Source organism: Protopterus annectens, chromosome 1.part0 (assembly GCF_019279795.1).
Source record: "Protopterus annectens isolate FY-2018-M chromosome 1.part0, PAN1.0, whole genome shotgun sequence".
NCBI classification, from domain to species: Eukaryota; Metazoa; Chordata; order Ceratodontiformes; family Protopteridae; genus Protopterus; species Protopterus annectens.
Window position 1 is genome coordinate 921752671 of NC_056725.1, and position 27540 is coordinate 921780210.

Genomic DNA, 27540 nt, shown 5'->3' on the forward strand with positions numbered 1-27540 from the left:
TCTGGACACTTTTTTGTAGTATCGAGAATTAATGTGGCAGCTAAAATATAATGCTAATTTCCCCCCAGGGCTTAATGAGACTGTTACTCTTTCTAGTGATCTTAAACTGAAAGTAGATTTTCAGATGTGAATGCAAATAAGTAAATCTTTTTTAATATGAGTTTTTAGTATTTTTCATTATTTGTTATAATTTAGGATGCACTAATGTTGTTTGTTAGAATTTTATACCTCTGCTGCTAATGTGATGTATTTGGTATTGGGTTTTAACATTTTAAAACAAGTTCTTAATTTAAATGTTTAATTAAATAAAAAGTCATGTGATCATTTTGTATATAAAGGAAATGACCTAGTTGGTCATGTTTTCTGATAGGTTCATAGGTTGGTACTGAGCTATCTGCCCAAAGGCATATATTAGCCCAGCCACGTTGTGTGGTATTCACCGTCCCTTTAGTAGTTCCTCTTGAAGAGTGATAGTGAGGGGCTCTGTCTTATGTAGATCAGGACCCTGTTCCATAGTAAGGGAAGTCTCTGCGAAGGGAATCTATCCTTCCAGCATGTTCTGTTCATTGTTGTGTTGAGGTTTATATCCCTAGAGCGTGTAGTGTGAGCTAACAGCAGACGGAAGCACTAAAAATAAAGAGTTTGTGTTTGCCCGTGAGCCGTTTTGCTCTTCCATTGTGTTTTATTAGTTTTAGTTTCCTCCTTCTCAGAGGTCACTTCCCTTACCATTTTCATGAGCCATACTACCAGATATCTAAGTTTTTCATGTCCTCAGATTGAGGGGAAACTCCTGCACCAAGTCATAGGTAGAATTATAATTAATTGCAATCATTTTTGTTTTACACTCATTGATTTTTATATACTGCAAACCTCTGTATATATTGCATATTATTTGGTGACATTGTATATGCCACTCCAATAGCCTTAGACTTGGTCACACTTACCATTTGGATAATAGTAACATTACACAGTAGGACTTGATCACCCTTTGGTATGGACCTTGTAGTAGCTGATAGGTAAGGGTGGCTGGTGGCAGCTGGTACTTATCTTATAGTCTGGGCAGAAGGAGGCATAGCTAGTAAACCTGTGCCAGCCTTTCCCAGGTGTGTGTGTGTGTGTGTGTGTGTGTGTGTGTGTGTGTGTGTGGGTGGGTGTGTGGGTGTGTGTGTGTGTCAAGTCAAATATCAGTGTGTGTATGTCAGCTACTTGGGCAGGGACATGAAAAACTGGTTGGACAGAGAGGGTGCTGGAGATCTTAGCTTGGCCACTCGAATGAGATCTTAAGCATATAGCTGTGCCAGTGGGGAATCTTATTTGGGGGATCTAGAGAAAGAGGGAGAAACCAGCCCCAGACTGACTGTGATCTCTGTGTGCTCTTAAGGGAAATTGTACTTTACTGTATGTGTACTTGTTATCCTCCCAATGTGCACATCCCTCACTGGTGCTAGTGGTGAGGATTGAGGCTCCTTGATTACTGGCCCAGTGCAGGAGCATCACAGAAGATATTCCATTAGATAGGGTTTGAAGTGAGTTTACTTATTACTTGCATAGATATGGAAATTGGGCCTGCTTAGATGGAACTTACATGGTACAGGAGCACAGTTATCTGTTGGAGGAGATGATTACCCATCCACTTTCCCTCGTAAATTATGCACCATTGGAAGTAAGTTTGCATTTCCCTCCAATCTAGGTATGGAGTGACACTGGAGTCTTCTGTCTCATTTACTAAAAGATTGTTTAGTAAAAAACATGGCAGTTCTGCTGCACTCGCTGTGCTCCAAATGGAATATTGAAGTAGTGGACTGAGAGAAGTGTAAAAGCGCATTGAAGTGAAGAGTAATGATGAGAGAGACAGAGAGAGGGGGGATTGGGAAGCAAGGGAACAGGGATATAGAAACATTTTGGCAACAATTAAGCAGAGAGTGATATTGAAGGGGGGTGCTTATGGGAGTGCAAGAATGAGATGAATATTTGTTTAAATTGTCTTAGAGCAAGACAACCAAATATAAAGAGAACCAGATATAAATATTTATTTTTTTGAGAACAACCTAAAATTTTCAGAAAATATTGGCAAGGAAATTTAGACAAATTAAGGTAGAATGAGCAGTCACCCAGATAAAACACTGTTATACATAGAAGTTAGTGAATAACCCCAGACTAATAGAAACATTTATGCACTTTTACAGAGATGTATATTCTGAAAAACAATTGGAAGAGGAAGAGAATTACTGAGATTGTTTGAGAAGGAGAAGTAAAAAATCTAAAATTGTTTAATAAAATGTTAGTAGAGGCCACTATTCCACCTTCATGTGAAAAAGCAGTACTGGTAGTGATACTGAAAGAGGGGAAAGACCCAGGAGACACTGCTTCATACATGGCAATCTCAGTATTAAATCATGATTACAAAGTATTTATATCTTGGCTGAGAGAATAGTGTCTGGGATACCTAGGCCAGTTAACTTGGATCATTGTGGATTTGTCAGGGGTAGACAGACAATTGATAGTGTTATGAATCTATATGGGTACCACAGTGTCATTTAAGCTAGGAAGCTCTTCAAGGAGCTTTTCTTGGAAAAAAGGGTAACTCATCATTTTTGCCCTTTGTCATAAAGCACTCCCTACCCATGTACTCCTCACCCCTGTTCATATTGTCTATAGTTCCTTCAGCCCAAGCAATTTAGGATTCTGAGCTGACAGGTTTTGATTGGTACAGAACCTAATAAAAGATTATTTACATGGTCACCGCAGAGAGAGGGCTCCCAGTTCTATTGCATGTTTTAAAAATGTTCCAGAGGTTTGCATGTACTCCCCACCCCTGTTTGTATTGTATATAGTTCCTTCAGCCCAAGCAATTTAGGATTCTGAGCTGACAGGTTTTGATTGGTACAGAACCCAGTAAAAGATTATTTACATGGTCAACCCTGAGAGAGGGCTCCCAGTTCTATTGCATGTTTTAAAAATGTTCCAGAGGTTTGCAGTATATAAAAATCAATGAGTGTAAAACAAAAATGATTGCAATAAATTATAATCCTACCTATGACTTGGTGCAGGTGTTTCCCCTCAATCTGTGGACATGAAAAACTTAGATATCTGGTAGTATGGCTCATGAAAATGGTAAGGGAAGTGACCTCTGAGAAGGAGGAAACTAAAACTAGGTTCTTAGAAAAAATAAGAATCGACAAATGATTCAACTAAACATAGACTATAAGACCCAATTGATGAAAATGTTTATGGTGCCCTTAATGCTGTACACAGGGCAATTGTACTATTACTCCCCACCTGAGTTTAAATAAAGGCAGATGAACAGTGAATTGAAACAGTTTATATGGACAGTAAGCCACCAGCAGTAGGAATGGGTAAAAAATATTGTACCTCAAGAACAAGGAGGCCTAGTTCTTCCTAATTAAGGCTATTATGAGGCCAGACACTTGAGGCTGGAGTTTTGGAGTTTATGTTGAATGTGTGTGTGTGAGTGTGTGTGTGTGTGTGTGTGTGTGTGTGTGTGTGTGTGTGTGTGTGTGTGTGTGTGTGTGTGTGTGTGTGTGTGTATATAAATATATATATATATATATATATATATATATATATATATATATGAATATATATATATGTATATGTGTGTATGTATGTGTGTGTGTGTGTGTGTATATAAATATATATATATATATATATATATATATATATGTATGCGTGTGTGTATGTATGTATGTGTGTATATATAAAGATACCAGTGTGGAAGTAGAGATTTTTTTGAGGAAAGACTCTAGTGAGAGAAATTGCCTTTTTTGACTGTAATTGGAATGAAAGGGAAAACTGTGAAATGAGAACTTTTTTTATGGATGGGGAGGAGAAATTTACAGTGACCACATCTCATGAATGGGGAGAAATTCATACACATGGGAGACCATGGGCCAGTGATGGTACAGTACAAGAAACATCTGATATACTGCAAGCAGCTGCTGATGGGAGACTTAAGTATTAACTTGGGAGGAGGCAATATCTCAACACAAGCTGGGGCAAGGTCCCCTCTCCATCAGGTTTTGTCAGGGGGAGCAAAGTACTTGTCAGGTTTCCAGCTGGAGTGAAATGCGGACAGTAGTCCGATTTTTGATAGAGCCCTAAGGGGAAACACCACTGTTGACCTTGATTATAAGTAGATGATACAAAAATCTTACCTTTATGGGGAAGATAGTCGATCAAGTAAAGATAGACTGGAAAAGGGCTTCAGTTCCGATTGCTTAATATGCATAATCCCTAAACATGCCATAATCTCCAGGCATTTATGATCTTGGGATCCAAGGATTTCCACAAATATTGTTATACACCTCTTGATTGGCAAAAATGTTTCCTCCTGTTACTGAGAAGTTCTGGAGTTGTGACACTAGCCAGAAAGGAACATGGAGCTACATATTTTGAGGGTGTCGACATTGTCCAATTTCAAAGCTCAGCTACTAATGTTGCTGCTATGGTGTTAGACAGCCATATTGTTATCACTGAACCCTTTTATTTAGTTAATTGGCATGACTATTTGAACATGAGGGATAACAGCACCAGAATGTGAGCCTCTTAATGAGAGCTGAACAATCCTACCTTGGTTTGTGATTTACTGTTGAGTTGACTGGTAAGAAAAGTTTTATTTGAATTTATATTTTATTGTTTATCACTGTTTTCACTGTTTGTAGGAAGGAAGGGTAAGCTTGTAGACAGGAAGATTTACTTTGATTTATATTTTGTTGTTTTACTTTTAATTTTCACTGTTGGTTGTTAGAAAGGGATAGGTTTTAGACAGGCAAGCTGTCGCCATCCCAAGTGGCCTAGTCAGCTATAAATTCACACAAACTGAAGAGAGGACAATCCAGAGCTTATCTAAACAATCCTGTCTTGGTTTGTGATTTATTGGTCATTATTGTTAAAAAGAAGTGCAACAGTGAGCAGAAGCTGCTGTATGCATTCACACTCAACGTAAAGGAATTACAGCTTTTGTCTGACTTTCAGAACTTGTATGGTTAGAACAACTTTACTGTACATACTTTAGTATTTAGTTGTATATTGCTTTTGTGATTTTTCTCATAGAAGTTTAAGTTCTCTTTGAATTTTGTGGTTACTGATTTTGATTATTATTTTTTTTTTATAATATTTTACTCATTTGAAGCTGAATATGGATTCCTTAAATGAGTATGCAATTAATGATTTGCTAAAGCATAAATATATTGTACAGTGTAAGAAATGCTATGCATATTTAAAGATAACACCTGATAATACTGGTGGTTCCTCATGTCAAAAGTTGGATGATTCACTTACCATTATTAGAAGAGCATCTAGGCTTAACTGATGATGATTTCACTTGTGCAGTTGGCACAGCTTGGAGAACTATTGTTACATATATTAATTACTGGCTGGTGAGATAAATGATGTTAGGTAAAGAACAAATAGAGCACATCTAGTAAATGAGTGTCTGTTGTCTAGGAAATGACGTGTCTGTTGTCTGCAATGATCATTTCATCCCCTATGAAACAAGATGATGCCCCTGACAACTTTGGGATTCTGGATGCAGGTATTCAGCAATCTGGGGATTTGGAATGTAGAAGGAAACAAAGAAAGAAAGGAAGGAAGAAGTTCAAAACAAATAAGGAAGAAAAAATTGATTGTAAAGTAAAAAAGAGAATACGTACTAAAAAGGACACTGCTTTGTTATGCAACATACACATTGCAGGTAATGTTAACATTTTTCTTTCAGAAAACCTTCAGTATACAGATAAATGCATAATTTTTCCAAATGAGGAGGTAGAAAAAAGAGGCAAGGGGCAGGTGAAAAGGAAGAAATCAAAACTGAGCATGGAAGAATTGAAGAACATTACTGTAAGAAAAATGGAGTGAAAGACATGTTGACTACATTGCCAAGTTGTGGATGTACAAAGTCAGTTGGATGAGAATTGTATGCTGTCATATTTAAGGAGCAGTGAAAACAGTGGAATTAATATAACTAATGGTGATAAATATCATTCCTTTGTGACAATTGATAGAGCCGATATTACTGTATTAGAAGTTGAAGATTCTCCAGATCTGCTCAGAAAAGATATCTTGTAATCTGAGATTTGATTATTAGAGGAACTGGTACTTACATTTGCAGAGAAGATAATGAACATCGAAGAGTGCCAGCAAAAATGGAAGACGTGAGACAAGCCTTGGAATGCGTTAATGTAAGGAAGCACTGATCTGTTTTTATTCATGCCTGTACAAATGATCTCATCCACAAGGACTATCTGTTAATAAGGAACTTATAGCCCTCTTAGATATTATAGCTTGTACTGGTGTTAGAATGCATTTTTCACAAATCACATATAGAAAGGATAGTCAGGTCACTGTGATTGAAAATATTTTTTGGGTACATACATATGTGGAAAAAAAATGCCCTGTTTTAAAAAATGGAAATGCGTAGAGCATCCAAGCCTAGTTTTGGGCACACGTGTTCAGACAGAATGGTATGCATTTGTCGAGAATCAAGGAAGAGAATTTTTGCAGCAGATGTTTTGCAATATTTGATAAACACTAGGCAGGATTTTTTGCCAGGTCAAAAATGTAACATTTCGCAGATAGCAACATTTGATGCACCTCATTATAATGGTTGCTAATGCTGTAGGAGTATTAATAATACATTTTTTTGATTGGAAAATTTGCTACATTCCCACAAGATTGATGTTGTTATTGTTTGTAAAACATGGTTAAAGAATAATGACTGGAAACCAGTTATTTTTATTTATTTTATTTATTTTATATTTGTTGACCGGGATAATCCGACTGGATGCATGTCCATTTTCAGCGGAGGCCCGGGGAGAAAAGCTCCAGAGGTAAGCAGATACAGCATTGCATAATACCAGCATTACATAATACAAACAGACTATTTACAGAGATTACATAAGTAAGCAAGTTAAACAAGTTCCACAGGTTAGAGTTAATCCCCAGCGTAAATCAGGATTAAGTTAAATTACACAGTAAGCTGGTTAACAGATTTTTACACATTCAAGAGAGAGTTAGCCAGGCTTGATACAGTGACATAGCCAGTTAAGTAACAAATGTTGTTTGAGTCTAGTTTTAAATTGACCTAAGGTGGGAAGTAAGGTAATATCAGTTGGAAGAGAGTTCCAGGATCTACTTACAGAGTTTGCAAAGAGAGAGTCCCTGGCTGTGTTATTAATTTTGCTAGTATGAATTAGTAGTTTGTTAGAGGATCAAAGCGGTCTAGGATTGTTATAGGGGGTGATAATATTTTTAAGTGCAGGAGTATTGTTCGGATTATAGAGGATTTTATAGGCCATAATCAGTTGATTATACTGGATTAGGCTGGGTAGTTCAAGCCACCCAAGCTGATTTAGATTGATGCAATGATGTGTCCTAAATGGCAGCCCAGTGGCAAACCTGGCAATGTGGTTGTAGCAAATTGAGAGTTTGTTAAGGGCAGTCTTGTTTAAATTCGAGAGTAGAGGGGGTGCATACAGAAGGGTTGAAAGAAGGTGAGAGCGAGCTATGGGAATTTTAGCTGGAGGAGTGAGGAAGGCTTTTATTCTGTAAAGTGACCCTGTTTTTTTATTGATGGTTTTGATAGTTTGGTTAACATGTAGGTCAAATTTTAGATTATTATCTATGATGACACCTAATTGTTTTGTAGAGGGGGTCAGGGGAGATTATTGTGCCATCATTTGAATTTATGGTAAAGGTGAAAGCGGTAGATCTATGTGTTGGTGAAAATAACAGCATTTTAGTTTTTTTGGGATTTAGGATCAGACGACGTTCAGAAAGCCAGTTTTCTATTGTATTAAAGGTGGTCTGGGTAGCTGACCATAACTCTACTGGAGATGTGGCCGAGCAAATCAGAGTAGAGTCATCAACATATTGGATACAGATGACTTTTGGGATGACAGTGTAAAGGTCGTTAATGAAGATGGTGAACAGCAAGGGCCCTAGTATAGAGCCTTGTGGTACTCCAAGGGTGTTAGGTAGAAGGTTAGAGAGTTTGTTCTGCCAGAGGACTGCCTGCAGTCGACCATTCAGGTAGGATTGAAACCATTGAAGGGCTCTAGTATGTAGACAGAATGTTTGCAGGGTGTGGATTAAAAGTTGGTGATCAACCATATTGAATGCCTTGGAAAGATCCAAGAAGAGGGCTGTGGATATATAATTATTGTTGCGATTATGGTTTATGGTGTTGGTAAAGGCTAGGAGGGCTGAAGTAGTGCTGTGATGAGGACGGAAACCATGCTGAGTCTCTGCCATAAGGTGTTTCTGGATTAGGTGGTGCATGAATTGTCTATGAATACATTTTTCCATAATCTTTGCAAGTGGAGAGAGTATTGCTATTGGCCTATAACTGGAGAATTCAGTAGAGCTACCTCCTTTGTGAAGTGGGATTACATAGGATATTTTCCAGATGGTTGGAATTTTAGCTTCTACTATGGTTCGATTGATTAGTATTGAGACGGGGTAAGCAATAGCATCAGCTGATTTTTGTAGGTACTCGGCAGGGAGTTGATCAACAGAAAGTGTAGTGGGTTTTAATTTTTTGATCAAGGTATGGATAAGTGAAGTGCCGACTGGTTGGAAGCTGAACGTGAGTAGGTTTCTAGAGGTGCTACTTTCAGGACCAGGGAAGCTAGGAGGTAGTTGGCTAGCTAGGGCTTGAATTGTATCAGTAAAGAATCGGTTAAAACTGTCAGAAACATCTTCAGGGGTTTTATTAATAGTAGCAGCAGGGATTGGGGTTGAAGTTTGTCCAGGATGTAGTAGATTATTTAAACCTGCCCAAAACTTCTGAGGGTAATTTTGATTTACTGTCTGTAAATTACAGTAATATTGTTTTTTGTCTTGTAAAATGGATTTTTTAGTTTCGTTCCTGGATTGCCTGTATTTAATGTGATCTTGGGGGTCTTTAGAAGAACGCCATAAAGCCCATGCTTTGTTTCTAAGGGTAATTTTGAGTTTAGACTCTTTAGAAAGCCATGGTGCAGTTTTTGCCTTTGTTCTCTTTGAATGAACAGGTGCATGCAAATCAAGGATCTCAAGGAATTTGTTGTTAAAGTATGCTACTGCTTCCTGTAAGGGGAGGTGTTTTAGAATAGACCAATTACATGAGTTTAGTTCTTGTTGGAATTTGGCAGGGTTAAAGTTTATATTGTTTCTAACCTTTCTGAGTAAGAATTGTTGGGAATTAATGGCTTTGTGCTTAATTACATAGGTGAGAAGGTGATCACTTAGGCCATCAGGGAGGGTACTAGAGGTGTACAGTTGGGGGTGACTATTTATGAGTACCCAGTCAAGTATGCTTTCTTTTTGGTTGGGTTTACCTATCCTGGTAGGGGTGGATATGATTTGTGTAAATGCATGCAGGTTAATATGGGCGGTTGGGGATTTTGAGGAACAGGTGCCCCAGTCTATGTTAAAGTCTCCAAGTAGTAGGGTTTCTTGGGGGTAGTGACATGATAGCCAGTGCAGGATATCTTCAGGTATAGATATATTGTTACCTGGAGGTATGTACATACAGATGATATTAATGCATTTATTTTTATTAAGTTGAAATTTGGTGGCAAGAATCTCTGAGTTATTAATCTGAGGTGGTTGTATTACATTTATGGTGACATTCAATTCAGATTTATAGAGTACAGCTACCCCACCCCCCTTCCTCGAAGCATGATCCAGCCTGTGTATGTTGTACTCAGGTGGAAACACTTCATTGTCTGTAGTGTTAGGTTTTAACCAGGTTTCAGATAAACAGAGAATCTCAGGGAAGTGGACATCCAGAAGTGCATGCAATGCATGTACCTTGTTATTAATGCTTCTAATATTGAGATGACAGGCTAGGAGAGAGTTAGTTGGCCTATTAATTGTAAGTTTGTAGCTTAGATTGCAAGTAGAGGGGTTATGTGTATCTGAAGTAGGTGGGCCAGGGTTGGGGTGAATATCACCACCAAGTATTAGGTTAAGTCTATACTTGGTGATGAACTTCTGGAATTTGTTTATTAGTTTGTGGTAGTGTTTGGATCTAGAGCTAATGTGTCTGGGGTTGAGATGTTGATAGACTGAACCAGATGTTGGATAGGACCAGGTACTGTAAGTATGGTTGATGGTGGGAGGATTTACAGCTGAGGTGATAGTATGGCCTTTTGGGACCTGAAATCCCGTGAGGAACTGGTTTTCATACAAGGTAAGGAGGTATGGTGCGAACAAGGGGGGTAGTAAAGAGGAGTATATCATTATCTGTGATTCAGCTAGTGAGTTAAGGAACTGTTTTACCTGGTGATGCAACACCAGAAGATAGAGTGGTGAGGTAAAGGTACTGGAAGGGGGATGGGAGAATGCCAGATGAAAGCTAATAGGTGTTGTTAAAATGTAGGAGAAGAATGGGGGTGGGACGAGTTATCCCAGATGAAAGCAGATAGGATCTAGAAAGTGGGTGAGTGGCTATAGTACTATAAATTTAGAGGTACTGGGGATGGGAGGGAATTGGGGGCAGGGAGGGGAGCGAAGAGAGCCCGAGCGCAGCAGGGCTATTGCAGTTTACAAGGTTTCCTAAGGTGTCCTAAAGCTATAAGGTAAGTATTATAGTTCTTAATGTAAGAGTCAGTTTACTTAAGTTACAGGGGAAGGAGGCAAACACTCAAATAGAAAAAAGAGCCCTATGGCTGACCAAAATGGTGACCTGCTTAATTACACAGCACCGTAAGTGAAAGCTTAACAAATGCTTTTTGTGTGCAACCTACTCTGCTTAAATGCTGAGAGAAACTGATTGCAGTCCTGTAGACACTGTTTTGTAGGGAACTGTAGAGTTCAACTAGGAAAAGGGAAAAGCAGAGATTCTAGGGTAAGCATGAAGGCAACAACAGGCAGTTATTATAGCAATAACCCACGCCTGGGTGTGGGTAATGCTGGATTTACCCACGTTTGGTGTGGTTTGGTCACGAGGGCGAAGCCCGAGTGGCCAAACAAAGCCAACCATGGGTAAATCCAGCATTACCCACACCCAGGCGTGTTATTATCTAATGACATTATTTAAGAAAAAAAATAATTACTTTTCTTAAATAATGGCATTGTATAATGCCTCCTTGCTGCCCTTCCGCAGCTGTCTGGTATTCTCCGGCAGTTCTGATGTACTGCGCATGCTATGCCTACGCAGTACATCAGAACTGTGGGCAAAAGCAATGGAGAAAACAAGATCTCTGTTGCTTTTTACAAACTGTTTTGCTATGTTAAATGGGTTTAACATAGCAAGACAGCTTTAAATCTCCGTTGCTTTTTTTAAAGCTGTCTCGGTATGTTAAACCCATTTAACATAGCGAGACAGTTTTGAAAAAAGCAATGGAGAAAGCAAGATCTCCGTTGCTTTTTACAAACTGTCTCGCTATGTTAAACTCATTTAACATAGCGAAACAGTGTGAAAAAAGAGTTATAGTAATGGAAAAAGTCCTGGCGACCGGACCTTTTTCCATTACAATAACTCTGATTTACAACGTACACGCTGACCAATCAGCGTGCATGTTTTTGAATATTAATGGGGGGTAGTTGTATAATTTATAATAATACATTCAGAAAGGTTTGATGGTGGGGGGGGGTAAAGTAGCACACTTCAGAATGAACTTAGATTTATAGCTAAGAAACCTAAGCAAGAGAGCAATGCAGTAAATAAACAGTTGCCAGATTTTAAAGATATACCTTAAAAACTAAATCAATTGTTCACAATTGTACAACTGGAAAATTGCCAGTAAAAGCACTTTAGGTATAGCTAGCCCAAGTTATTCAAGTCATAAAAGCACTTCTTCAATGTGTGTGTGCAATTTAAACATTGAAAATGCATGCAGCAAGAAGGAGCTCTGATTATACACTTTCTCTAGGTACAGTTTCAGTTTAAACACAAATATTACCACAGAAATTCAGTAAAGTCACTAGCTACTTATAGAGCCTCTGCAATAAAATAGAGCATTCTGTGCAGAATCAGAATTTAGCAGCAGGTCATTCAGTTACACAAAAAACATTAAAAGATCCATACAATGAAGAAACTTATACTGAGTCACACCAGGTCAGCCAAGGGGGGAAGAGACAGGGAAATCCTAAGCACCTAGATTTGAAAATGATGCCTGTACTGAATTGTAGCAATTTAACCTGTTTGAGGAAAGAGGGGGGTGGGGGAAAAGAGAAGGCAGCAGGAGTGGTTACAGGGAATACCCTGATTGACTCAAGACACCACACCAGAGGTAAGTTAAATGCAAGGGCCTAAAATCTGCACTCAGCACTATAATGTTATTTGCACACAGTACTTTAATTTTAATGTTACTTGCACTCAGCACCGTAAGTTCACTTAGGTTTAGCAGGAAAGACAGACCAACAGTATACAATTTTGGGAATTTTTACAAGGGTTACTTGTGCAAATGTCAGGCTATTGCAGTTTACAAGGTTTCCTAAGGTGTCCTAAAGCTATAAGGTAAGTATTATAGTTCTTAATGTAAGAGTCAGTTTACTTAAGTTACAGGGGAAGGAGGCAAACACTCAAGTAGAAAAAAGAGCCCTATGGCTGACCAAAATGGTGACCTGCTTAATTACACAGCACTGTAAGTGAAAGCTTAACAAATGCTTTTTGTGTGCAACCTACTCTGCTTAAATGCTGTCCTGTAGACACCATTCTGTAGGGAACTGTAGAGCTCAATCTGCTTAAATGCCGAGAGTAACTGATTGCAGTCCTGTAGACACCATTTTGTAGGGAACTGTAGAGTTCAGTCTGCTTAAATGCTGAGAGAAACTGTTTGCAGTCCTGTAGACACCATTTTGTAGGGAACTGTAGAGTTCAATCTGCTTAAATGCTGAGAGAAACTGATTGCAGTCCTGTAGACACTGTTTTGTAGGGAACTGTAGAGTTCAGTCTGCTTAAGTGCTGAGAGAAACTGATTGCAGTCCTGTAGACACCGTTTTGTAGGGAACTGTAGAGTTCAAACCGAGTCACACCAGGTCAGCCAAGAGGGGAATAGAGAGAGGGAAATCCTAAGCACCTAGTTTTGTCAAGGTATAAATGTTTTTACAGTAACATTCTAACAAAAAAAATCAGGCGGAGGTGTTATGATAGGGATTAAAGATAGTTATCAGACCTGTGATTATTACATGTTCACTGATAACACCAATACTATAGACTGTGTACCTGTGACAATAAAGACAATCCTTGAACATTTAGCAGTTGTTGGTGTGTATAGACCACCAAAGTCAAGTACAGATGACCTAGAGCAATTCATACATTTCTTGCATGTAGCACATGAGGGAAGAATAATATTAGCTGGGGACTTTTACCAGAAACAGACTGGAATAATATTGATTCAACAACATTAGTAAGCAAATTATTCACAATGTATATTCAGGAACAGAAAAAAAAAACTTACCAGGGAATGGAACATACTAGACATTGTGTTCCTAAAGAAAGTACTGTTACTTCAAGTAAAGTTTTACCACCGTTGATATGCAGTGATCTTGGGATTATAAAGGTTAATTTGTTACTAGATAATTCTGCCAAAATTAAATCTAAACCAATGCACAGAAGGTGAATTACAGATTATATAGAAGTGAAACAGTCACTATGTAAAACTAACTGGAGTGATGTGTTCAGTGGAAAAACTGCAGATGGAATGTGAAAAGTTTTGAAAGTGAAATTGTTTGAGTGCAAAAAATCACAAAAATGTTTAACATCAGGATCTAGGCATAAAAACGACGTCAGGGGTATATATTTCCATAAGAAGATACCTGATTAAGGTGAGAGACAAAAAATATAAGAAATGGAAGAGAGTTCGAACTACAACTTTGAAAACTGAAATAAACAAGCTGGACAAACAAATTAAGCATAGTGCAAGAAAAGATAAGGAAAAATTTGAAGAAAATGCATATAAAGATATTGAGCATAATATGAATCCTTTTTATAGACACAAGATGTGGAAGGAGTAAAGACATACAAATTGATAAACTGTGTGCAGATTAAAAATATATATTCTCAGACACAAAAGGTTATAGATATATTTACAAAATCTTATGCAAAACTGTTTGGCTCCACAAAGGGGGTGATAAGTTGTCCTTGGGACATCCATGTAACCCCAGATACTGGAATGAAGTTAGATTATATTGAAAAAGAGCTGTGCAAACTAGATCCCAACAAAACACATGGAGGAGACGGAATTAGTAATAATGACCGAGAACACTTCAGGAAGAACTTACAGTACCATTATATCTATTTTTCGCTAGGTCATATAAATATGAGGAGATTCCTCGCAATTGGAGACGTGCTTATTAAACCTGTCTTTAAGGGAAAGGAGAGTAGGACAAACTCACAGTTATATAGACCCTTATGTCTACTTTCATGTTGTGGAAAAGATAATGGAGAAGGTAAGATTGGATAAGTTATTGTCAGAATTTGATAGGTTGAGACTTGAAAACATATATCAGCATGCATATGTTGAAAATAGATCTATTACGACCTGTGACATGATGCTCTATAACAATATAATAACAGTTATGAATGAAAAATTGTGATGTGATGTATTTTATATAGATTTAACTTAAGCATTTTGACAAGGTCATACACAAAACACTGATCAATAAATTAGAACAACTAGGTATTGATGCACTCTTGACAAGATGGATAGCTGCATGGTTTACAAATAAGACATGGCAAGTATCATACAGCAAGTGGACAGGTGAAATTCTTGGTTACAGTCAATGCGTCCCACAGGGCTATGTCCTAGGCCCTTTTGTGTAGATTTCATCTTGTGGACTTAACTTTTTCATCTGAGGTGTTCTATAATCTATATGCAGATGACCTGAAATTGGGTAAACTGATTACATGTGTTACAGATAAGGCATGTCTGCAAAAGAACTTGACTAAATTGAACATTTGGGCACAGGAGAATAATATGCTGATAAGTGTATCAAAAACTAACCATATAAGGTTTTAGAGACATAAATTGAAAAGTAAATATTTAATGTAAGGACCTGGGTATGGTTAATGATAGTTATAGAACTATAGGTTGTATAAAAAAATCATAAACTCTAGGAAATCAGAAATGATGAAGTCATTGTTTGTTAAGTTACATTAGACCCAAACATGAGTATGGATTAACAATACAGAAACATTATAATAAAACAAGCATGAGTAAACTGAAAAAAATACAGCAGAAATATACCAAGGGCATCCATGGATGTGAAAATTTAAGTTATTGTGAAAAAACAAAATGTATGAACATGTACAATGTCTTTTATAGATATCTAAGAGGAGATCTTTTTCAGGTATGTAGGCCATTTAGAGACAACTACCTCTGCTTGGGGTTGTTAGAAAGTAGTAGAGAATCATCAGACAGCCTATATAAAAGATTCTGTAGGAATTAGAAGGGTACTAATTGGCTGTCTGAGAGTGCAGCTGATGCATGGAACAGAATACCAAATTACATTAAAGTAAGTACTAGTTTAAATACTTTAAGAACAGCCTGGACACTTATTATGGGAACAAGTGTTTTGGCATATTGATAGGATAGAAAGGCATTAATACCCGTGCTTGAAATATTCGTATGTATGTATGTGTGGTGAAAGAATGCATCACCAAGAGATCGAAATTGAAGTCTACCCCAAATAAGGATATAACCATTGAATTCATGGATGGGATTAAGGAAGGGAGAGGTAAAACAAAAATGCAAGCCAAGTGGATGGTCTGGGTTCCAGTATGGGTTAAGAAACATGGGTTCAACCTGGTTACCCAGTGGATAGCCCACTGGCTCACAGACAGGACCCAGGAAGTTCGAATTTGGGAGTCTACCTCTACAAAGAGGCCAGTCACAAGTGGAGTCCCCTCAAGGATCAGTCCTTGGACCACTCCTTTTTGGTATTTACTTCTCAGAAGTCAAGTCCAATGTCAGTGATCTTTGGCTGACTAAATTTGCAGATGATTGGAAATTAGGAGCAGTCATTGAATATTATACTGACACAAATGTTCTCCAGGAAGGGCTGATACAGACAAACAACTGGTGTCAGAGCCATGGACTAAAACTAAATGCCAGGAAATACATAATAGTATCCTTTGGGAAGTCATCCATCCCTGATAATTTCATATTGACAACACACCCCTTAGAGTTGACACAGTAGTCAGGGACTTAAGGACACACCTAGATAGTAGTCTAGCCTTTGATCATCATGTGTCTACAGTGGCGATAAAATCATTCTATGTTGCGCAACTTATAAACAAATGTATGGCATCCAAGTCCAAGGAATTGTTCCACTGTATTTGGCATTCATCAGACCTATCGTTGAGTACAATTCCCCCTTTGGTATGTACCTAACCGGGCATATCCAAAAACTTGAATTCCACAGAGGTTCCTCACTAAAAGAATACAGGGCATAAGTAATATGTCCTATGCAGAATGCCTCAAGGCCCTATCCCTGTGTTCTGTCTCCTACAGCTTTTGAAGGGAGATCTATGCCTGGCATACAGGGCATTGTCATACCCCACTTTGATGGACCTCCTGCAAATTCACAAAACAGACAGTGCTAGAATTACCCATTCTATAGACGTAAACCTTGCCTGTGATGTAAATATGACATGCTGGAGAGATAGGTATGTATCCCAGTGACTACCCTGTCTGTGGAGCAGGCTCCCCATCCATGTGAAGCAGAGTTCCCCCTTAATCCAATTCAAGTGCAACTTGGACAATTGGATGGGAAACCGAAAATCCATCCCTAGTTTGGCACCTGTGTCTCTGATGCAAACAGGTAACCTGTAAATGGTTCATCTCTTAGGCCCATCCTTACACTTATCAAGGCTATCAGAACCCATCAGAGATTTGGGATGCATGGCTAGGCTTAAAAAGGCCCTTGTGATCATTAGCCAATTCAACAGCTATGAACCTATAAAGGCTGTAGGGAAATACTGTATTGTTGGTTCTAAGAATTTTGTGAGTCAGCTAGAAGTAATGTTAATGTAGAGACAAATGTTTAATCTCATTGTGGGTATGTTATGCTTGTGTTTTATGTTGATGGTACATAAAGCAGTGTTGTCTTAATAGAAAAAAAAAGATATTTTGATTTCTCTTAATTAATGTTGATATGTATATAAACAAGACATAGAGAATGGAATGATGCTGGAGTCTCATTTCACTGGTTGGAAATAGACTTGTATTGAACGAACATCCTCGTTGATGCTATCTCTGCTTTAGCCATTTACCGTGGGCTCTAAATAGCATGCCTTAAAGGTACTATAAAGTATTCAAACCTCTTCAGGCTCCCACAGACGACATTAGTCATTGCACCACCACTAGACATCAGGGAAACTCTAAAATATTACCCAAGTCTTAAAAAAATTATGCAGCATGAAGGGGGGAGGTTTCATACCCAGAACCTTTTAGCCAGAGCAAAGAAATTAACCCACTATGCTAGCTAATCTGTCTGTGTAATAAGGTTTTCTGTACAAACTAACAAGTATGAGGCTGTAATGTCTGTCATGATCCAGTGCTTGCAACAGTGTGCGAGTCATGAGAGTCAGTGGGGAGGGGCTTCAGTAAAAAAGCAGTTGATGTGCTGGATGACACCTGGAAGATAATGGATGACATTCTTGAAGTGTTAGTATTTGAAAAAAGAAGCTTTACTGTCCTAGTTTTTTACTCATGTGTAAGCAGATGTTTACCTAATGGTGCCATCTGGTGGCCCATGTAGGTTTAGGCTTTCCCATTTAATATTCTAGTGATGAGCAAAGAGCTTCCATGTTGGGAGGTTCACCTCGGCTTCCATATGGGAGTTTGGTCCCCTGAAATTGAATATCCACAAGAGGCCAATACTCTTAGTCCTAAATGCTTTGAAGAAAGAACTGTTTCCAGGATGTGTCCTCATATAATCTAACTTTCAGTCCATTGTCTCATACCTAAATAAGCAGGGGAGCATGAAATGGTCCCTCTTTGCAAATAATGCTCAGAAGTATAAATAGGGATACCACTCTGTTAGTGACTCAGTTTTTTGAAGAAGTGAATGAGCTGAGCTGCAGTTTCAGAGGCTAGTCTGTGTTAGAATCATCCAGAATTAGAGCACTTCAGAGACTGACTCTCTTACCTGTCAGGAGAATGCAGTCCTCCCCTTATACTTGGTTCAGCATTCTAAATGTGGATGTACCGGTGAAAATGTTTCTTCTGTAGCAAGAAGTAATCCTGCATGCATTTGTACTATTCCTGCTGATTCATTATACATACTCAGAGTTTAGGCATGGAATAACAAAACTAATTTTCGTCACTACTGTTGGCTTAAGAAGGCTGTAGTTTCATGCAGTAAGAGCCTCGCTAATACAGGAAACCCTTCTCATTCAAGGCAAGGATGTCCTCAAGGTTGGGGTGGCTGCTAGCTCCACCTGAAGGCCTCATTTAGGAATTATACTCCATTGATCTTACCAGCCTTGCCAGCTGGCTGTCAGAGGTTATTTTGGCATACCATTCAGCAGGCATATGACCATAAGCAGAAACAGTTTTGATTTCTGGAAAAGTAAGTAAACCAGTACCACGAAGTTCAGCCAGTTTGCAGGTGGTCATTTGTTAGACACTTGATTTGGGCCTCTATTCCACAGTCATTATGCAAATTTTGACCCTGTAACAGTCAGGATTGTGGCCTAACATTGCCTAGCCAAGCAGTTCTTTAAAGGAGTGCTGCAGCTCCATCTTCCTTGGAAGAACATCTTCATTCTCTAGGACTTGAGCTTCATGGCTAACAGGCCTGCCATTCCAACATTTGAGCCTGCTAGCTCAACAAAGTTATTTTTTCCTTGGGGAGCATTGGTTCAGGTAGCAAACACCTATTTGCACAGGATCTCAGAGCTTCAAGATTGTGTGTATAGGTAACTGCATCTCTTTTACAACTGTATGATGTCACTTAGGATGAGCCTACACATTCTTCAAAAAGTGGTTTTGAATTTATCTAGAACCATTCCTGTAGCATCCTACTTTTCTTTGCAGAGCCATAAACCAGAGGGGTAGCGGGCCCTTCTCAATTGGGACATGTACAGGCAGCCGGGTGTTAAGAAGATGGATTGTTTGTCTTTGTCCTTTGCAGAAGGTAAAGAAGAAATGGCAGTCTTAGGCAAGCGTTTTCTTAGTAGATGGCCCACTGCATAATTTTTTTCCATTAGGCTTCTAACCACCTGTTGAAAAGTGATGCTATGAAAGCTCCCTCCACTAGATGAGTGCCTATCTCCATCGCTGCCTTTTCAAATGCCTCTTTTTTTTTTCTATAGACATCTGTGCCTCTACCACCTGATCTTCATTGCATATTCTCACCAAGAATTGTACTCTCGACTGAATCAAAGATCTCGGCTATGCAGTGCTTTTTATATAATATAATGTGAACTGTTACTGTTTAAGCTTTGTGTTTGTTCAACCATGTGGTTTCTTTTACTCATGTGAGAACTACTTGGGATTCAGCCTAGCTGGCAACCCATCAAGCATGCTCTTCAGTGTTAGATGTAACAAATACATACATCTTGTATTAGTTAATCTGTAAGAAACTCCTCATGGTTCACCAGGAATAGTAGTCCTGTATCCCACTGTGGATAAGTTTTTTACTGTCCATACAACAGCTTTTGGAATTCCCTGTGTCAGGCAGGTATGTACATTTATAGTGTCTGTTTAATAATTGTAGCTATCAGATCTTCAGTTATTTCTTGCTGGAAGGTGCTCAGTGGTCATGTAGAATGAACTAGCAATATCTGGGAATGTACACGCATGTGTTTCCAGTGAGTTGTATCATAACTTTTGTCTGTATGAATGCATGAGCAGTCATAGATCAGGGATTTTGCAGAAAAAAAGTATTGTGTTCTAATTTTAGGAGGAAATGTGAGGTTTATTTTTAAAACAAGGTTTTCATGTGCTAAATTTCTGAACTTGCCAGAAATTTCTATAACTAAATTTATCACTCATGTTTTCCCTATACAGAGCATAATTCATACTCTTACTTTGGAACTGTACCTTGATATGCCATGTAACAATATAACTGTAAATATTTGGACATATTTATTTTCTTTTATTTCTCCCTTCATTCATTGGCACTGCACATATGGCAGCAGTGTTTTAGTTCATACATCTTCCATTGATTTCCTCTATTTTTAGTTTACTGTGTTTTTATCCTTACAAATTTCTAATTTTTGAAACGTTTTAGTGTGATGATATATTAAGTTTGTGCTTTGAAAAATATACTGCCTGTAATGTATTTGTTTGAAAACTCATGTCATATCTTTTTTTTTTTTTTTCCAGTGCAGAAAATCATGTTCCTGCTTCTGTGACCTACCATCTGGGTGATATCTTTGTGGACCTCTTAAACTTTGCTGCAAAGCACTTAGTCAATGATGGACGCTTAGTTTACTGGCTACCAGTGTATAAACCTGAGTACGTACCAGCTTGTTTTTATTTTCACTTCAGTAAAGCCAGTTACTGCAAACATTTGTTTACATCTTTAAGTAGATTTAATATATATGCAATCAACGCTTGTGTAAAATAATTTCTGAATTTATTTTCCTGTTTTCTTACCCTGGTTCATTTACTTATTTAGGATTTTATTTTTCAGACTTTTCCTATTGCCTTGTGCACATGTGCAGGTGCAACACATTATTCCAGTATCAAGACAATGGTTTAATGTTCGCCGATCTATATGATTCGCTGTTTAGATAAGAATGGCAGTAGATACTCTGAAGTGACTGGCTCTTAAAATTCGACATCATTCGATGTTGTAGGTTTACAACTTTCCATTGATACAATCTGAAGAGATATCACTTAATGGGTTATTGAATAGCAATAAAGGTGTTGTGCTGATTGCTATAGCACCAGTTCAGCCATGGGTATTTTGAAGTGTTTGCTGCCATTTTTCTCTCTATAGCCATCCTGTGAAGTTAGGGGTCATGTTTGTTGTGCGCAGTCTTGCAGGTTTAGACAGTTTAACAGCTGCTAAACTGTATTGCTATGCATTTTTGCAGGACTGATGAAACTGTTATTATTGGAAGGCAGCTTAAAAAAATTGAGCTTCATCCCCCAGAACAAAAACATTATTTACGAAATTTATTATGCAGCTGTTGGGTGAACGCAATTTGTCACTTAAATAATAAAACATGCTGTAGACTTGTCATATACCACAAAATAAGATATTTATCTTTTAAAAAAAAACAACATGTTACCACCTTCCATTCAATTAACATCAAATAGTTAAGTAAAAACTGAGTCGTTTAGATTTTCCAATAATTCGCACATTTAGGTCTCAAAAAGATCAGAAGTTATGCTGTGACTTTGTAGTACTTCCTCATAAAGAAATTCTTTTTTGAGAATGTGCTCGTGTATAGATATTTTTGGAGCTGAAAATTTAATGGGAAGAGTACAAGATGAACATTTCTGAAGCAATAATGCAGAGTATGATTTTGACCTCCATGAATAGTACAGCACCATATCTTTCCCATCCTGGTCCATGTTTTCCAATTTCCTGTTAGTTGTTGTTGTGTCTTTCGGCTTTTCCCGGTTAGGGGTCGCCACAGCGGAACTTCAGTCCACTAATGATTGGCAGTAGATTTTTACGTGCCGAGTTGCCAGCCCTGACGCACAGCCTTCAACGAAGGTACGCCCATTCACACATGTCTCCACACAGAAGATGGTCTAGCTGAGAATCGAACAGGACAATGTCTTACTGTGAGGCAACAACGCTACTGCAGCACCACCAGTGCATGTCATTAACCATGCTGCTCATTAGAGTATGGCACTGCATATTTTATTGACTAGCACATCTTTAACTGTTATTGCTGCAGCTCACCTCTGATGTAGGCCAGTATTCAGCATGGAATGGTGGTTTGAGTTTGTCACTTTTTTGGGATCATCATGTCACCACCACAGTGACTTCTGAAATATCTGGCCTACCATCACACATTTAAGCTTTTAACTTGTAGGTTTGTATAGACATCTTCTAGATCAGTGGTTGGTAGCCAATGTTGGTATTTAATGTCTGTTAAGGTGGCATAATTCTAGTAAAGGTCGCCTATGAGAAAGGCATCAACGTCTCTCTTTTAGCAGCTTTTCTTTTGCTGCATTGTGTGCACCCATTTCATGACTCTTCTGAAGAGTGAGAACTGTGGTTGTCTTCACAGATTTTTCATCATACTGGAAGTTGCTCCAGCCCTCCTTCCTCCAGAAGTATGATCATTACAGAATATTTTCATAGTTTTCCATGATAATTGTTTTGCTGGTGACTCACTTTCATTTCCGAGCCCATGGCACTAATGTTGCAAGAGGAATTTATTCAACTGTAATTGCAGCTTTTTTCCAGTATCACATACACTTACTTTACTACATTGGGTAACAGTGTGGGTTCACTGAATCATTAATGGTGATTTTTTTTTTGGGGGGCGGCTTTATTATTACTGAAAAGTTCATTCAGATGCTTGGGGGGGTTATTAAGAAATGTGTGTGTGGGATGTAGACTAGAGATAAACCTTGCTTGTAATAGAGAAGAAAAAAATAAACATACTTTCTAGACCTGGACTTTTATCACAGAGCAGATGCTGACCGAAAGAATCCAATGAAATAGCTGAGTCAGCTGCTTAGTCCATCTTACTGGGTTTTAAGTGTTACATGACATATTAAGGATGATAAGAGCAGAGCCAGCATAGTAGTGTAACAAACCTGGCAATTGTCAGGGTACATCACACTTAGGGACCATCAATTACCAGACTAATAATAAATTAATACTGGGCACACTGCATATTTCAGCAAAATAAAGCTTTAGGTAGCACACAAATCATGCTTTTTAATAAAGCACAAAACTGGCATGCCAGTTATGTTAAGTTATTCTTTTCTGGCTACATGAGGTTGCAGTTACCTTGAAAGTAGCATTTTTTCACTGAGAGTTGTCTTGTTTGTCTAACTTTTGCTTGTTCCAGTTAACAGTGCAAGTAATGAATTGTTACTGTCACTGTGTATCCAGCTGAATAAGATGTAAGGATAGCTACTCAGTCAGGCAAGGGCTTTTGGTTTCAAATCAGTGGTGCATACTGTGTATTTTTTACTGAAGTGAAAATTTGCCTGTCCAGCATGTTTGATGAGCTGGGCAGCAGAGCAGTACTGGATCAGTGGTCTCATTAAGGATGTTTTGCCCAGTTTTTTTGAAGTGATGTTGGACATGGACAGTAAGAGTTTGGATATGATGAGGTTCCTTTAATCACATCAATTTTTGTGTAGGCCAATAGCTGTTTTTATTTCTATAGCAGTACGACAAAGTGTATTTTAATGGCTCTGATAGTTCCGCTGGTGATTTGTGTTATGATTATCATATGGTTTGTTAAACAGAAAGATCCTAGATGAGAAATGTTTTAGTTTCGAGCACACCACCTGTCAGATTTAGGGTCCCACGGTGATTGTTGTATATTTGGTGTTTGTTATTGTATGATTGTGGTACAATCTGAGTATTTCACCTTTTGGTATTGGAATCTGTAGTGCACTTTCACAGAGACAAACAGTGAAGGGTTCTACCTGCAATTTCAATAATCTTACATGTAAGCAGTAATGCACATTGGGGGGTGTTGTGAAAATAATGCATGCCCAAGGGTGTTTCAAGACTATCACTGCAGGCAGAGGGCCCCTAAACCCCTTGAAGGGTGTTATGTCCACACTGACATACACCTTGATGGGCATTATTGCTCTTAGAAAATGGACTATCTGTTAAATTGGTTTGTATTTTTATTATATATTTTTTATATTTTTTTTTATATAAAATGGTTCCTCCACTTACTGTTCCAAATGTGATTTCGTATATGTAATTCTTGTTGGAAGTATTTTACATCCAGAATATAAATTATGCAAGTATTTAATGTCTGCACACACACACATTTTTACATGGAAAGACTGGCATACAAAGAGGCATTTTTAGGCATGCACACACACACACACACATCCTGCACTTAAAATCCATATTGTTAAATGAACACATCATCAAGAAAAACAAGGCATAGCAACTCCACTTCACTTCCCCCTTTAATGTGCCTCTTTTTGCTGCACAGCATTGTTCCATTTATTGATTTCTGTAGTAAATCACTGAGCATTAAAATCAGTCAGTCAATAATGCCAAATATGATGGGCTTCATGCTTTTTAAACAAACTGTTATACTGGACTGCTTGTTGTAGTCAGCAGTGTCTTTCTCTTTTTCATTCACACATGCATGCATGCACACAAGCACGTGCACACACACACACACACACACATATTCACAAAGACCTTTATTCTTTATTTACTTTGTCATTTTATTTTTTTGTACAAAATGGTGGCTGAGAGTTTCATAGCAGCTTAATGTGTAGCTGTGAAAAGTTAGACTCCTTCTTCAGTGGACCTTACCTATACTTTTCACCCTGCTGGAGAACATTTGCTCTTCAGTTAGCATGGTGATGTACAGGATGCCATTTCTCTAAATTGCAGTTAATTCCCCAGTACTGTATTAGATTGAAGGTTTAGAAGGAATTTTATCACTATCAAATGCCAAAAGAGAATAATTGTCTTCACTGCTGTGTAATGCTTTTTTGATTAAACTTGTAAAGTGTAAGTAAATCAGTAAATAAATACATTTTAAATTACTCTGATTGGAAGATCTGCTAAACATTCTGCTATTAAGTACTGCACACAGATCATGTCACCCCACAACTTTTCTGCTTGCAGAATGTCAACCCCGTTGGTGTTTCTGAAGGCTGTCCTGTAACTTTGATGAACTGAAAGCAAACTAGCCAAACCTCCTCTTCCCTAAAGTTTAAGAGGTTATGAACATTCCCTTTTTAAATACACTTTGGCTGTAGTTCGTTTATTTGGGATATGTATATGAATAATTGACAGTTTTCTGAACCGTGCTGTTACATAGTGCATAATGTCCATGCTTTGTGCAGTTGTCCAGCAGCACTAATGCCAGTATAGATTCAAACCAAATATTCCCATTCCTTTATTCACCCCCTCCAGGACTTCTGTCTTCATATCAGGGAGCTTATCTTCAAATACACTGTGACTAGACCCTTACATTACACTTCTCTGACAGTCTGTAGCTTCTGAAGTATTCTGTGGATTATACAATGGCATAAACAGAATGTCAACTGTGATTTATCATTTATGTGTAGGTGTATTCTGCAGTAATGTTAGACGTGTGCTCACCACCTCACAGGTGAAGGAAAAAGAACTTAATTTAAATTTAAATGACAACCCCCAGAAGATTTTTTCAGAACATTAACATGACCTCTGCAGGCCCTCTTACAGTATTAAGAATGTTATGTTAAGGTTTTAATTGCCAAAACTGATCAGTGCTGCAGAAAGTTTCTTTGAGTGTTAGGTGTTAGAATTATTTCATCAAAACAGGTATCCCTGTAATAAATATTGCCACAAGTGTGGAAAAACAATAAAGGGGCATGCCATGCTCCTCCCCAAAATACTATAATGTACTTTGCCCCTTAAAAACAGTCATGTGGTCCAAAATTACTGTATAGATGTGTGTTATGAAAACTTTAGGAAAGGTGCTTCACATTTTGTTAGCAATAGGGTATAATGCCAGTTTTGTATGCTGATTAACAGTTTAAGTAATCAGATTTAAAACCGAACATTTACCCCTTGATGAGCTGAAATATTCTTAAAAGGTTGGTACCAGATGCTGTATTACCTAGGTCACCTATTTTGGTATAGTGGTAAATCGCAGTATCTTACCATGCCTTATTTATATATTCTTATTCTGTTCCTAAATAACTTTACCAGGGAGTGTAGGATTTGCTAGCAATTTTTATAAAGTCACAATTTACTTATTTGCAGGCGTGCACAGGGGTGTGCAGGATATGATTATATGTTTTAAGTTTCTGTGTTTTTACTGCAGTGAAATGTTTTTGCTGCTTATAAAAATGTGCTCTTGGCATTATAAAGGTTACGGAAAGGTGCTTTGTTGTGAATCAAAGATTAAATAGTTTTGAGCAGTTTACATATAAAATGTTTCATTGTTGTCTAACCCCCCCCCCCCCGCCATTGTACTGTGTTTTATAAAATTTTTTCAGTAAATGTAAAATGTCTTTTACAAAATAAATTAATGGACAATACTCAGTAAATAGTTGAATATTTACTGGTGAAGATCAACAGCATTTCAATATTCATGAAAAAAAATTAATTTGCAGTCTTCAAGCTTACAAACCTGAGGTTTAAGCTGTGGAAACAAGTGGTGAGCCAAATGTCTCTTAAAATGGCTTTTATTTTACACTGTTATGGCTTTATTATTGCTATTATCGTCATTATTATTATTGTTATTACATTTTTAGTGTTATGGCATTATTATTAGTAGTAGTATTACTATTTGTGATTACTCATGTTGTTAATTATCATCATTGTTTTTACAACCAGAAAAAGTGTGTTGTTGCTAAAATGTTCACTGAAACTAGCCTACCCAAGTTATGAAAATAAATTAAATTAATTTCTTCTTCTGCAGCTGCTCTGTCTTTTTCACATTTCATATTCCTGCTAAATATTGAAAGGTTGGAGGGCTCACTAACTGAAGACTTGGTATGTGGAAAGGAAAGCAAATTATAGTTGTGAGTGACTTCCTGAAGGAAAAATAAATATCTGCATCAAAGAACCACCTAGAACTCAAAAATGTTTGAGGGAAGAGTAAAGACTAGATGTTCTTCATAGTCTGTGTTTCAGTACTGGTTCTTGGCTCATCCTGCATGTAGAAGCCTGCAATCAGCCTGATATCCAGAATCTTTACATCATCCATAGCTGGCGAATGTCCAAAGACCAGTGTCTGGATGTCAGGCTATAAGAATAACCTCCATTGGAATAACCTCCATTGGTGCCAACTTAATTTTTTTCTAGCCCTGTAGTCTGACGTACTTCACATGTGTTCATTATAGTCACAGTCTCCATCAGCTTATTTTTCTAGAGAACCTTCTTACAGTCAGATAAGTAGGGAAATTTTTCCACTAATTTGATGTTCAAAAAATTCAGTAATTGCTTAAGGTGTAGGAAGCAAATCCTGCATAAAGGTTTTCCCTCATTTTGTCTGTTCTGCTTCGGGTGTCAGCACTGTGCCTCTGACTGACCTGACTGTGCAAAATTGTGAACAAAAACTTTAAAACATAGGACAGAGGTACTAGCCATATGGAGTTTTCCACTTCAGCTTCCCAGTTGGCAATGCAATCCACAGCTACTGCAGGGCCTCCGCATACTCCATTGTCAGCTAGTGTCATTCCAAAAAAAAAAATGGAAAGATAAAAAGGCCAAGGAATAAAATAAAATAACAGGCAACAGGCTACTGGCCCACTAAAGGTTATTAGTCTCTCTAGCACCTCAGCTTAACAGCCTTCAAGGCATAACATTCAGTAGTAAAATATACATTTATTTTTATATATATGTAGGTTTACTATGACTTACCTAAATGGCAGTCAGTCGAATGGCCGATATTCGAAATCACGGTGTCCAAGGGGCAGGAAATCAAACCAACAGAGGTATTGCACATGTAGTCGAGTTGCA

The 27540-nt window shown here is 37.9% G+C and overlaps 1 protein-coding gene across 2 annotated transcripts in view; it reads left to right on the forward strand.

Moving 5' to 3' along the window:
- The window catches only part of TRMT11 (tRNA methyltransferase 11 homolog), a 587167-nt gene that overhangs the window by 402463 nt on the left and 157164 nt on the right, over window positions 1-27540 (forward strand). For both annotated transcript variants that reach the window (XM_044063974.1, XM_044063983.1), the window contains one exon: window positions 20286-20417. In XM_044063974.1, the coding sequence (XP_043919909.1) occupies window positions 20286-20417 (132 nt within the window). The remainder of the gene's footprint in view (window positions 1-20285; window positions 20418-27540) is intronic.